General features: G+C 47.9%; 1 protein-coding gene across 1 annotated transcript in view; it reads left to right on the plus strand.

The window, feature by feature from the left end:
• The first annotated feature begins 833 nt into the window (after positions 1 to 833).
• The window catches only part of UBXN7 (UBX domain protein 7), a 56986-nt gene continuing 43626 nt past the window's right edge, over positions 834 to 14193 (plus strand). The window contains exons 1-4 of the mRNA XM_069727887.1: positions 834 to 985; positions 5689 to 5836; positions 7282 to 7346; positions 8216 to 8281. Coding sequence (XP_069583988.1) covers positions 928 to 985; positions 5689 to 5836; positions 7282 to 7346; positions 8216 to 8281 — 337 coding nt within the window. The 5' untranslated portion in view covers positions 834 to 927. The remainder of the gene's footprint in view (positions 986 to 5688; positions 5837 to 7281; positions 7347 to 8215; positions 8282 to 14193) is intronic.

The following is a 14193-nucleotide window of genomic DNA, read 5'->3' on the forward strand; positions in this document are numbered from 1 at the left end:
GTTTATCTCGCAAGTGGAAAGGAGCCCTTAAAGATATGTACGCAGGACACATGCAGAAGTATGTGGGGCTTAACTGAGGATGTACGCAGCCCTCCGCAGAGCCCCCGAACACAAATCTGAGCCCAGCTATAGGGCTCATACTCACTTGTGTGAGACTCGGATGAGTCTCGCATGTTAATACCCGGCGCGTTTTTTCTTGCGACAGGTTCCCTTTAACCCTTTTTGTGACTCTTGGGTGCCCACTCTGACGCCCATTTTTTGTGCCACTTGTAATGGTTCTGTAGGTGCCGTGTTCCCCTCTAGGCCCCCTGCATTGTATTTTACTATTGGGATAATTTTTGCTTATTATTAATCGCTTAAAATAAATACAAACAATTTTCAAAGAAAAAATCTGCCAAGGATCCAACCAGCATCGTCATCGTTTACACTGACATGGACCACGGTGCAATAAACAGCTTTCTGGTTTTTATCACTACACTACACAGATGTGGTCATCGTCACAGGCTTGGCGGCTACCAACCAAACCCCTCTACCACCGCACGGTTGTTACTTGTTAATGACAGACGTATAAATAAAGATTGTTTGAACTAGCTACGCATGCGCAGTTCTACAGGATTCGTACGTAAGACACTAGAGGGGAAGCGTAATGCATAGACTGGACTCATGGTCTCCGGAAATATGGCGGCCGGCTAAGCCTGCTAGCGCTGCTCACCATCCCGCTCCCTTCCTCCAGGACCCCGGGGATTATGTGCATACGCCACTACAACTGCTGTGTCCTGCGCTGCACGGAGAGTATTGGGGCAGGATATCACCCGAGTATACAGCAATGGGCTATATGTACCTCTAGTGTTCACAGCTGCGCGGGCACGAGCGGACTGGGCGGGACGGCGGTGACGTCAGCGGTTGTTGTTGTGTGGCGCGGAGAAGATGGAGGCGGATGGCGGGGTCGCAGCCCAGTTGTTGAGGGAGTTCATATCTATCACGGGTGAGCAGAAGGGCGGGGACCAGGGTGGCACTGCGGTAATGGCTGCCTGAGAGGAGTAGTGCTGCCCGGGACAGTGCTGTTACCAGTGTGTGGATCCTGCACCATTCCCTGTGTGTAGAGGCGCAGTCTGAGACTATGACAACTCTTCCTGTCACATATAATAGAAGACACAGAGCCTCCCTGGCTATCCATGCTGCTAAGCGGATCGTGTCGTCTCATATGTGACGCCTGTGGTGGCCGCTCATCTGCCTGAGAACACAAGGGTCTCATCTTCCCCAATGGTCGCCATCGGGGGTCCCTTGTACACATTATGGCCAATGGCTGCCCCATCAGGGGTTAGGGCGATGGCCTGGGTATGTGTACGGCCGGTGTAGTGTTCACATCTGCTGCCGGACCCTCTGTGACTATAAAAACTTCATATTTAAAGACTTGTTCTCCAGTTTGTAAGTTGTCCCCTATCCGTGTGCCCGACCACTCGGCCCCACCGATCCTGACCGCCGGGGCGAGCACGGTGTGAGTGGCGGTGCACATGATCACCCTCCGCCCCATACACCCTGGTGAGCCCTGGTTGTAGGATCTGTGGGGGTCCCAGCGGTTTGGAAGTTCTTCTATCCTACAGATGGTGGATAACTTGTCAATACCTTTTTGACTTTGCAAACCATCCACCATCTTAAAATATTGGGCCAATCCTTATATTACCCTGCAAGGACGTTTTAGGGCCTGTCACATACATCCAGATTCCCCACAGACAAAGCACAGCTGGTTTCTCAGCGCTTCTGCCTTCCTGCTCGCTGTGTACACAGCTGAACGAGCGCCATGTGCTCAGTATAGGCACAACTCGTCATTTCCTGATCTGGACCCGGCACATTTGATCTTCACGAGCGCAGAATGTGCTGCAGTGTCCACGTTCAGGAAACGCTGCGTGTTTGACGCTGCATAGAGACGCAGCATCAAACACGCAGCGTCCAGATGTTACAGCATAGTGGAGGGGATTTAATGAAATCCCGTCTCCACTAGGCGAGACAACACGCATCCGGCGGCCCTGCGACTCCAGGCAAGCGGCGCGTCTTTTTAGATCGCAGCATGTCCGTTTACCTTGCGGTGACGCGCCACCGCAAGGTATAACACAGGGCCCTATGTGTGGGGTGCGATGATTCCGGATGTGTGCAATGAACACATCCGGCATCATGGCGTCTCCAGAAGGGGGCGGAGCGAGTTCGCCGCTCCGTCAAACCGTCAAAACCGCCGGCCATCCTGAAGGTGGACACGTACCCTAACACCTGGATGAGCTCTGCTGTGCAGACAGGAGGCTGGATTTGCTAATGTTGGGGGAAACTCCAATCTAAATAAATGTATTCTAGTGTTGTGATGCCCCTTTGTCATTTATGGCTGTATGCATGGCAGAGTGTGTGGAATAATGCATTAAAAAGAAGGAAAAAATAAATCAAAATGAGAAAAAAGCAGACGCCAGTCCAAATGGCGGATTCTAACATAACAATAAAACCTTATGACTTTTAAATAAATATTTTAGTTGTCATTTGTGGTAAAAAAAAAAAAAAAAAAAGAATCCAAATGTATCATAAAAATAAGAGGCAAAAATTATTTGGAACATCCAAATTTAACAATATGCCTGGTCATGATTGTGGGATAATTACCTGGTGAAATCTGACTTCTGTGGCACCAAGATGGCTTGTCCTTGTCCCGGATATGTAGCCATGGCAGAGCAAATGGCTCTCCGAATGATGTAACAGAACTTGTGACTTATGGGGTTGCTCTACAGAAGGAATTAATGCTCCGTTCTGCTGGCATCTCCATCATCACTCTGTAGAGTAAGTTTTCTGCTCTCCATGGTGAGGTAGATCAAATGGATCCCATGATGTGATCTTGACCAGAGGATAGTCTTGTAATTGATTGCAACTGTTCGGTATCACATGTAAGGCTACGTTCACATTTGCGTTGTTGGGCGCAGCGTCGTAGACGCAACCAACAACGCATATACACAACGCTGCGTTTTTTGACGCATGTGTTGACATAAACTAGTAATGTTCTTGAGTTTTGGCGCACGGAAAACGCTACAAGTGGCGTCGTCCGCGCCCTGTCTGGTGTATCAAATTGACGCATGCGTCGTAAAATGCAATACAACGCATACCGGCGCATGTCCATGCGCCCCCCATGTTAAAGATAGGGGCGCATGACGCATGCGTCGGTATGAGTCGACGACGCTGCGCCCAACAACGCAAATGTGAACGTAGCCTAAGTTGGCGTCTGCCTTTTTTCTATATACCATTCATCTTCATCCGAGTGCTACTTAATTGGTGCTGAGTGCTACACAAATAAGGTCTCTGATAAGGGCCATGAATTAAGGTACCTTCACACATAACGATATCGTTGCAACGTCACTTTTTTTGTGACGTAGCAACGATCTCGCTAACGATCTCGTTATGTGTGACAGCGACCAACGATCAGGCCCCTGCTGGGAGAGCGTTGGTCATTGGGGAATGATCAGGACTTTTTTTTGGTCGCTGATCACCCGCTGTCATCGCTGGATCGGCGTGTGTGACGCCGATCCAGCGATGTGTTCACTTGTAACCAGGGTAAACATCGGGTTACTAAGCGCAGGGCCGCGCTTAGTAACCCAATGTTTACACTGGTTACCATTGTAAAAGTTAAAAAAAAAAACACTACATACTTACATTCTGATGTCTGTCACGTCCCCCGCCGTCAGCTTCCCTCCCTTCACTGACTGTCAGCGCCGCCGCCGGCCGTAAAGCAGAGCACAGCGGTGACGTCACCACTGTGCTCTGCTTTACGGCCGGCGCCGCTGACACAGTCAGTGCTGGAAGCTGACGGTGGGGGACGTGACAGACATCGGAATGTAAGTATGTAGTGTTTTTTTTTTTTTTTTTAACTTTTACAATGGTAACCAGGGTAAATATCGGGTTACTAAGCACGGCCCTGCGCTTAGTAACCCGATGGTTACCCGGGGACTTCGGCATCATTGAAGACAGGTCGTATCGCTGTTCGTGATCGTTGGTAAGTCGTTTAGTGTAACGGTACCTTTACGGAAGCTTAGGCTGCTTTCACACATTAGGTTTTTTGTTTCAGGCTAAATCCGGCTCTCGGGAGCAAAACCGGAACCGGGAAAAAAAAAAAAACGGATCCGGTTTTTCCCCAATTGATTTGTATTAGCGCCTGATTGCGCCGGATGGCCCAGCGTTCATTCTGCTTTGATGCCGGATCCGGCGTACACTCGATTCCGGCATCTGGAAAAAACGTCTCCTGTAACTTTTTGTCTCCGGCGAAAAAGCCTGAAGTGCCCGATCCGGCGCTTCCAGCTCTTTGCTACAATGGGAGCCAGAAGGTGCCGGATGCAGAAAATGATGGATCCGGCGGTCTGATCCGTTTTTTTAAACTGACCATGCTCCAAATTTTTGTATCCAATAATCTAGATAGGCTTGCCGGATCCGTCGCATCAGTTTTTCCACACTCTGCGTCGGATCCAGTTTTTCGAACATTCGCCGGATTTAGCCTGAAACAAAAAACCTGATGTGTGAAAGTATCCTTAGCGAGAGCCTCCGCTGCTCCCTTGTCTGCCACCGCAGTGTTTACCAGGGGTCAAAAGTTAAGATTTGGCTCCATCAAAGTGGGAGGTGAAGTTTCATGTAGGTGAGAAATCATGCACATCTCTAAGCGGGAAATCTTGTAAGGCACCTGAAAAAGTCCCTGTGATAAACGGGCATAGTGAATCACAGAAGCAAAAAATGCTGGCCCTGACGGCCAACCAGAATGAAAGCCGCTTCTCTGCTGTCCTTTCTCCTTGGTCTGACAATGTTTTGTCAGTGGTTCATGCATTTGTTCTGTCTGTATCTTTTATGGGTAGAACACGTACCCATTTTAGTATAAGGAGCTGTTCACATGTCCGTGGACACGCAAATGTGTCCGATTTTGATTTGAGTCACGGATCAAACTCGCCAATGCAAGTCTGTATGTTAGTGAAAAAATCTGACGATACTCGGATGCAATCTGTGTTGTCCGTTTGTAATATTCTAATTTGTTAAAACTTTAAAGAAGCCAAGGCAAAAAAAATTCATGCTAGAAAATCGCTGATGGTAAAAAATGACATTCTGGCCAAATTCTGGTGAAAATGAAGGTAGACCAGACCATCGAGTTCAACCTAAAGACTAAGACGATGATTCGGAGCAAGGCACGAACCCCATGAGACAGACACTAATGACTCCATTTTAAGGGAACGTTTTCTACGAACTCCACATACAGCAATCTGGTTAGTTCCCTGGATCAACGCCCCATCACAGAATCTAGTATCTGCAACCTGTATTTTATTTTTCCAAAAAGTGCACCCAGGCCTCCTTGAACTGACTCCTAGTAGATCAGACTAAATTAACCTGGTGGTTACTTACTTTATTAAAAAAAAAAAAAAAAAAGCTGTTCTTGTATCCACACTATGGTCTTAAACCAGTTCAGGTTATACGGACATACGATTCATTGGCCACAGTGTTGGCACGCTGTTCACTGCTGCGGCCGCTGATTGACTGCAGCAGTTGCAGGAAGTTCCCACTGGACAGCCCCTTTAAAACAACTACAAAGGTTTTCTTTTTACATCTCCTCACTGTAGCTGCAAAATGACACTTATGAATACAACACATCGCTGAATGGAACCTATATTTCTGCTCTTGTTTCATTAGGTGCCAGTGAAAGCATTGGCAAACACATGTTAGAAGCATGCAGTCAAAATCTAGAAATGGCGGTGACTATGTTCCTGGACGGTGGTGGTATTGCAGAGGAGCCCAGCACCAGTTCTGCAGGAGCGTCCACAGCTCACCCTGCTGTAGAGTAAGTGCCTAATATTCTTTTGGGTGGGAGATAGTCTTTTATTTGGTGCTACGAACGCTAAGGATATATGCGCACCCTTGAGAAAAGATGCTCGCTACCTGGGCCTTATATGCTCCAAATACTGCCTGACTGCTGTAATGGAAAAGGATATGCTGCTAACTGCACGGCCTTTAGTGTAGCTGTAAACTGCATAGTGTATATTCAAATAATAAACCTATTAATTTTGAGGCTTTTTATGCTGTGTGCACACGTTCTGGAGTTTTCGCGTGTTTTTTGCATTTCTTTGCTTTAAAAACGCATAAAAAAAATGCATACATATGCATCCCATCATTTAGAATGCGTTCCGCAATTTTTGTGCATATGTTGTGTTTTCTTCCCCGAAAAAAGCGCAGCATGTTCATTAATTTTGCGGTTTTCCCACTATATTATTTCATTGGGAGCCTTTGGGAAAAATGCGCAAAAAACGCAAAAAAAAAAACCGCATGCGGATTTCTTGCAGAAAATGTCCGGTTTTGTCCAGGAAATTTCTGCAAGAAATCCTGACGTGTGCACATAGCCTAAGGCTATGTGCACACGTTGCAGATTATTTGCGGTTTTTTAGCGTTTTTGCGCTATAAAAACGCTATAAAACCACAAATAATTTGCATACATTAAGCATCCTATCATTTTTAATGAAATCCGCAACTTCTGTGCACGTGATGTGCGTTTTTCCGCATGAAAAACGCATTGCGGAAAAATAATGAACCTGCTCATTAATTTTGCGTTTTTTTTTTTCGCGGTTTTCCCACTGTCTAATGCATTGGGAAATGTCCGGAAAAAACCGCGCAAAAAACGCATGTGGATTTCATGCGGAAATCTGGCAGAAATGTCCGGATTTTCACAGGAATTTTCTGCATGAATTCCTGAACGTGTGCACATAGCCTTAATGTAATCTTCATAGCTAGTATCCACCCCTCCCTCCCAGAGTAGGAGAAGCAATGCTCCACGGCAGATCTCTGGGGAGAATATTATCATGAGGTGCCAGCAATGAGCTGTAGGTTCCTTCCAGATTCAGTTGGTGGAGAGGATGACGGAAAACTGCCCTGGCCGATGTGGATGACGCCTCACCTCTGTCTACCCTGAAGGGGTATCAAATTGATCTAAATCGACTGGATGGGAGTCACAGCTTATTCTGGCTGCTAATGACACCGGCTCGGCTTCTTACTCTGTGCACCCCCCATATTGATTACGGCCCTGATATGGCAGAGGTTTACGACATGCCATCCTTACAGCTGCAGACAATTCTCTCATAGGGAACGATAATCATAAGATGTTTTTTTTTTTTTTTCCCTCTTCTACCTTTACTGTTGTTTTGTGGTGCTCGCTCCATAGTAATACACTACTCTGTCCTGTGTACTTCTCTTATTTTTCTGTACTGGTATGTGACGTACTCTCTTTTGTTTCAGAGATGATGTCCGAGCCCCTATACCGCAGAAGCAAGAAATCCTTGTGGAGCCAGAAGTGTTTGGCGGTAAGAGGTTTGAGTGTTTCCTCTTACCCGGGAAGTGTCCCTCGGGGCTGTCACAGATGTGTTTACTTGGCTCATACAATGTGAACTAATGAGAACAGCATAGCGGAGGCTCTGTTCACATCATGTTTGACCGAAAGCTCCTTCCTCTGCCTCCTTTGCTGTGTTATACCACCATCTTCTGCCTTTAACAACAGTAAGTGACAGTGAATTCCGCTTGCTGCTGTTAACCCTTTAAATGCCCCTCTCGGCATAAACAGCGTTTCCATACTCCCTACTCCGGTCCCCACAGGACGCAATCTTGGAGAACCGATTGTTTGCCATTGAATCAATCTGTGCCGTTATGACAGAAAGCGGGAGGCTTCTGGGAGGAATGAAGTTAATTTCCCCGCCGTAACGGCCTACAGAGTGGTGGTCGCACTGCGTTGAAACGCTTTCAACCTGAGGATTAATCCCATATCTGCAGGTTAATAGCACTTCTTGACATGACAGATTCCCTTTAACCTCCTCCTGACATTGAATGTGTTGTTGCGTCATATGTTGGGTTTCTGTCAGACAGGCTCAGATTCCATAAATGCTAAACCCAAAAGAGAATTGCCTTTTTTATTTTGTAATTTGAATGCACTTGCACTTTTTTTTTCCCATTTTACAGTACATTGAATGATGTCATTAAAAACTGCAACTCATCCCACAGCAAGCAAGCTTCATAAGGCTATGTGGTAGACAAAAAGATTATGGTTCATGGAAGAAGGGGAGGAATAAACAAAAGCACCAAAACAAAAAAAATCACCTGCTCCGAAAGGGGGTTAATACTTTTCTTTTCCTATCGAGCTGTTCAATATAATTAATATAATTGTTTATATCTATTAAAGCTCCCAAAAGACGACGACCAGCTCGGTCAATATTTGATGGATTCCGAGATTTCCAGACCGAAACCAGTAAGTGTCCGTGTGATGGTCCAATAAATGTTTGTGAATGTATTTGATCACAGCATAAGCATGAAATCCAGAGTGTTCACCCATTACCTAAACAACTCCCTGAGTGGGAAAGATCTGATGATGGGATTAGAAGGCTGAATTACATGTTGGCTCTCTGTCTGACAGATCTCTGCTTACAGATCTGCTAAGTAAAGCTTCTATAGTATGACTGCTGAAGGCTGCAAGTCCATTTTATATGCTAGTGGGAAACTGTGGCAACTACAGAAAGATTTGCTGCTGTTACATGGTCACCACATGAAAATCTCAGCACTTTTATGTTGCACATTATGGTGTCCAGGTAGCATGTCCCGCTACTACGTATGGTTATTAGTGTTGTGCGAACGTCCTCGGATAATATGTTGTCCGAGCACGCTAATGTGCTAACAGAGTGTCTTCAGCGTGCTTGAAAAATACGTTTGTTAGTTAATCCCTGCATATGTGGCAGCCATGCAGGCGCGGGGACTCAAGCACACCGAAGATGCTCGGTTAGCACATGAGCATGCTTGGATAACTCCTTAACCAAGCACGCTCGCACATCACTAATGGTTATTGCTTTTTATCAGAACTGGACACATTAGCTGAATTTTCTGAGAGTGAATCAGAAGTACGTCAGTGCCATGACAAACACGTCAGTAATGTCTGGACACAAAAGCATTTTTCTCTTACGCCTCATTGGGGACACAGGACCATGGGTGTTATGCTGCTGCCATTAGAAGGACACTAAGTTAACACAGAAAGATTAACTCCTCCTCTGCAGTATACACCCCTTCACTGGCCAGGATTCAAACAGTTCTTGCTTAGTGTCTGTAGGAGGCACTTGGGTCTGTTTTCAGACCCCAACTTTCTTATTTTAATTTTTAAAATTTTATTATTCTGTAAATTTTTATTTTTTACTTAACGGAGTGAGGGGGGCGATGGGTTCCTTTTATTGGGTCCGCTCTCCCCTGAACCATCAACAGGCAAGCACGGCGAGTATACCTCCCCGTCCCTCTCCTGCGACGTCTAGGGCACGCCAAACTTTACTGGGGCGACGGTTCCTTTTGTGGCCCGATCTCCCCCCCCCCCCCCCCCCTTTAAGACAGCGAGCACATAGAGCCCGGCTCTCATGTTCTTCTCCGGGGCCCGACACCTGAGACAAGGCCCACATCTGATTGCGTCACACAGCCCCACGACAAAAAGCCCCCCTTGGGGGACAGAGGAAGATGTATCGGGCCTCTCCATCCCCCGTCCAGGGTACATGGATTGAGCGCGCACCCTCACAGTGACAGGAGGACCTGCGACACTGTGAGTACATACCCTCCCCACGCTCCCATCGGCGGCAGAGGTGCGGTCCGGGTCCCAGGGGAGACGCGTTGGCGGCCGGGTGTCAGCTGGGGTCAGCAGCGATCCTTCGCGGCCGCCGCCGCGCATTGCCAGCAGGGCCCAGAAATTTAGTTCCCGGCTTTTCAGCCAGACTAGGCCCCAGTGTGCAGATACGGCCACGGCCGTAACTCCGCCCTCTATATCGGCGCTTCTCGTCTGGGACGAGAGGCGCCCTGCAAATCTCGGGGGCCATATTGCTTCTCATCTCCTGCGGCGATAACAAGACCCCGAAGGTGGCCCACGCTGACTAACAGCTCCCAGGAGCGCCGCGACGACATTCCTCCTCGGCACAGGACCGTGGGTAAGCTGCATCAAGAAAGCTTAACCCCTTCCCTGCACCATAGCGCATAGCCTGCCCCTGTCTCTAAAGACGCTATGTCTCAACCTAAGGAGGCCAAAAAAGTTAACAAGAAGCACGAAGTGTTTTTCACTTCATGTGCCACTTGCAATACGGCTCTGCCCCGAGCTCACAATACCCCGTTATGTGCGGATTGTGACCCGGCCTCTGTGCAGCCCCCTCCCGCCGCCGCCAATGCCGCCGCCGACCCTGCAGAGCCTAGTCCCCCTGAGTGAAACACTTCCCTGTCACAATCTATGGCTTCCCTAGCCAAGGCAATTGACTCCCTCCGGGGTCCCTCTTTAAGTCAGACCGCGGAGGACTCTGGCGACGGTACGGATCCGCCCACCAGCAGGGGGCGTACTCTGTCACTAATGGCTCTGGGTTCCAGAAAACGTACCCATGCCTCGTCTCCCGACCACAGGCGAGTTTGCTTTCCAGCAAGCTCAGTCCCTCGTTCCCCTTCTCCGGAGAACCTAAATGACTCTGAATATGAGTCCGACGATTCTTACATCCAGGATTCCTCTACTTCCCAAGAGACACTCAATTCTCTCATTGAAGCGGTCAACAAGACCCTGAAGGTGGACGAGGAATCCGTATCCACTCCGGAACACGCTGTGTTTTTTAAGAAGACAAAACGTGTCCAAAAAGTATTTGTCACTCATCCTGAGTTTAAAGAATTCGTACAAAAAAACAGGGACCGCCCTGACAAACGCTTCATGGGGCAAAAGCCTATTGAGGCCAAATACCCTTTTGCTCAGGAACTAATCAAGGACTGGCTGCAGATCCCTCAGTGGATCCTGCAGTATCGCATCTCGCTTCCAAAACGATCCTATCTCTGTCAGACGGTTCCTCAGTCAAGAACCCCTCTGACCGCCAAATTGACTACCTGGCTCGCTCCGTCTTCGAGGCCACATGAGCGTCTCTTTCCATCCTTCGCCGCTTCTTGGGTGACTAAGGCTATGGTCGCTTTGGACTGAGGTGCTTACCACGACCATCCAAGACAGTGATCTCCCTCCAGAGGCGATCAACCTGGCTAACCAGATAGCCCAGGCTGGGAACTTCGTAGTTAACGCCTCAATAGATGCGGCCAATTGCGCTGCACAGGCAGCCGCAAATGCAATTTCCATCAGAAGAGCCCTGTGGCTCAGAGATTGGCGAGCAGATTCTGCTTCCATGCGATTCCCCCCCCCCCCCACCCCGACACGTTTTTTTCAGTCGTGTCCTCTCAAACCAAAGACAACGGCTTTTCTCCAGGCCATACGGGCACTACAAAAGGATGGAGTCATCATTCCGGTTCCCCAAGACCAATGGTTCAACGGGTTTTACTCAAACCTAGTCGTGGTCCCCCCCCCCCCCCCCCCCCCGAAAAAAAAAAAAAAAAAGACTGATCGCTGTGTCCGATCCTAGATCTAAAACTTCTCAACAAATTTGTCAAAATTCGGCACTTCAGAATGGAATCTCTCCGCTCTGTCGTCGCGTCCATGGAAAAAGGAGAGGTCCTAGCATGCATAGACATCAAAGATGCTTACCTCCACATCCCAATTTTCTCTCCTCATCAACAGTTCCTTTGCTTCACATTTCGCGAGGAACACTTCCAGTTTGTGGCCTTACCTTTCGACCTCGCCACCGCTCCCAGAGTTTTCACAAAGGTCATGGCGGCTGCCATGACCATTCTTCATTCCAGGGGAGTGGGGGTACTTCCGTACCTGGACGACCTACTGATAAAAGGCCCATCATACCTAGCCTGCAAAGAGTCCATAGATCTCACGGTGGATACTTTCTCGCCTGGGTTGGAAAATAAACTTCGAAAAATCCTCTCCGATCCCGGCTCAATGGATCTCCTTTCTTGGAATGACACTGGACACTTCCTGCGGCCTGGTCATTCTCCCTCCAGACAAGTCCTTGGCCTTGCAGCGGGGATCACGGAGTCTTTCAAGTCCAGTCTCCCACTCCATTCGTTTCAGCATGCGCATTCTCGGGCAGATGGTAACAGCCATGGAAGCAGTTCCGTTCGCGCAATTTAATTTCCGTCCCCTACAATATGCGCTGCTGTCGGCGTGGAAAGGGAACCCGTCCTCTCTCGCCGCCGTTTCATTCTGTCCCCACGGGTCAGACAGACCCTCAGGTGGTGGACGCTGAAGTCCTCCCTGAACCAAGGAAAGTCCTTTCTCCCAGTCCGTTGGCTGGTGGTGACCACCGATGCCAGCCTCCTGGGCTGGGGTGCAGTTTTCAAACACCACACAGCACAAGGGCGGTTGTCCACTCGAGAGTTGTCTCCCCATCAATATCCTGGAAATACGAGCTATCAGACTAGCATTGCTCAGTTTTCACCATCTCCTAGCAGGTCACCCCATCAGAATCCAGTCCGACAACGCCACAGTGGTGGCGTACATCAACCGTCAAGGGGGAACCCGCAGCAAGACGGCCATGCTCGAGGTGTCCCACATTCTCCGTTGGGCCGAAACCAACCATTCGCCCATCTCGGCGATCCACATACCAGGTGTGGAGAACTGGGCGGCGGACTTACTCAGTCGCCAGGGTCTCGCCTCGGGCGAGTGGTCCCTCCACCTGGAAGTTTTCCAGCAGATCTGTCATCGCTGGGGGACCCCGGACGTGGACCTTATGGCCTCCAGGCTAAACAACAAGGTCCCACAGTTCATTGCCCGATCTCTCGACCCACGTGCCGTCGGAGCAGATGCCTTGGTCCTGCCGTGGCGTCAGTTCCGCCTCCCGTACACTTTTCCTCCTCTCCCCCCTGCTACCGAGGGTCATCAAGAATGCAATTTTTTTATTTTCACGGCTCTACGTTATAAACTTCTGTGAAGCACTTGGGGGTTCAAAGTGCTCACCACACATCTAGATAAGTTCCTTAAGGGGTCTAGTTTCCAAAATGGTGTCACTTGTGGGGGGTTTCCACTGTTTAGGCACATCAGGGGCTCTCTAAACGTGACATGGCGTCCGATCTCAATTCCAGCCAATTCTGCATTGAAAAAGTCAAACGGCGCTCCTTCACTTCCAAGTTCTGCGGTGCACCCAAAAAGTGGTTTACCCCCACATATGGGGTATTGGCGTATTCAGGAGAAATTGCATAACAAAATTTATGGTTACATTTCTGTTTTTACACATGTGAAAATAAAAAAAAATGGTTCTGAATTAAGATGTTTGCAAAAAAAAGTTAAATGTTCATTTTTTCCTTCCACATTGTTTCAGTTCCTGTGAAGCACGTAAAGGGTTAATAAACTTCTTGAATGTGGTTTTGAGAACCTTGAGGGGTGTAGTTTTTAGAATGGTGTCACACTTCATTATTTTCTATCATATAGACCCCTCAAAATGACTTCAAATGTGATGTGGTCCCTAAAAAAAAAATGGTGTTGTAAAAATTAGAAATTGCTGGTCAACTTTTAACCCTTATAACTCCCTAACAAATAAAAATTTTGTTTCCAAAATTGTGCTGATGTAAAGTAGACATGTGGGAAATGTTATTTATTAACTATTTTTCGTGACATATCTCTCTGATTTAAGGGCATAAAAATACAAAGTTTGAAAATTGCAAAATTTTAACAATTTTCGCCATATTTCCGTTTTTTTCATAAATAATCGCAAGTAATATCGAAGAAATGTTACCACTAACATGAAGTACAATATGTCACGAAAAAACAGTCTCAGAATCAGCGGGATCCATTGAAGCGTTCCAGAGTTATAACCTCATAAAGTGACAGTGGTCAGAATTGCAAAAATTGGCCTGGTCATTAAGTACCAAATTGGCTCTGTCACTAAGGGGTTAAACCCCTTCACGTCATGTCCACAATTTTGAAGTGGGCTCTGGCGCGGAGTCTGCATTTTCCCCTGCACATTACAGTTGATTTAACCGGCGGTCACGTGCCTATAGTAGCCAAGGATGGATCACAGATCCACCCGTGGCTGTTAACGTTCTAAATACAACTCTTACAGCGGGATTTAAAACACAGCAGCTGGAAGCGAGTCACAAAACCTGCCTATCGGTGCTCTGTCATGTGATCGGAGGGTGCCAATGGGTTGTTATGACAGCTGGAGGTCTTCAGAATACCCCCGTGCCTGTCAATGTGATTCTCCTTTGAACACTGACTCGTGGCCGGCATTCATAGTAGATCTTGATTTTTGCTGTACATAGCAGTGCTTTAGTATAGCACAA

Source organism: Ranitomeya imitator, chromosome 5, assembly GCF_032444005.1.
Source record: "Ranitomeya imitator isolate aRanImi1 chromosome 5, aRanImi1.pri, whole genome shotgun sequence".
NCBI lineage: Eukaryota > Metazoa > Chordata > Amphibia > Anura > Dendrobatidae > Ranitomeya > Ranitomeya imitator.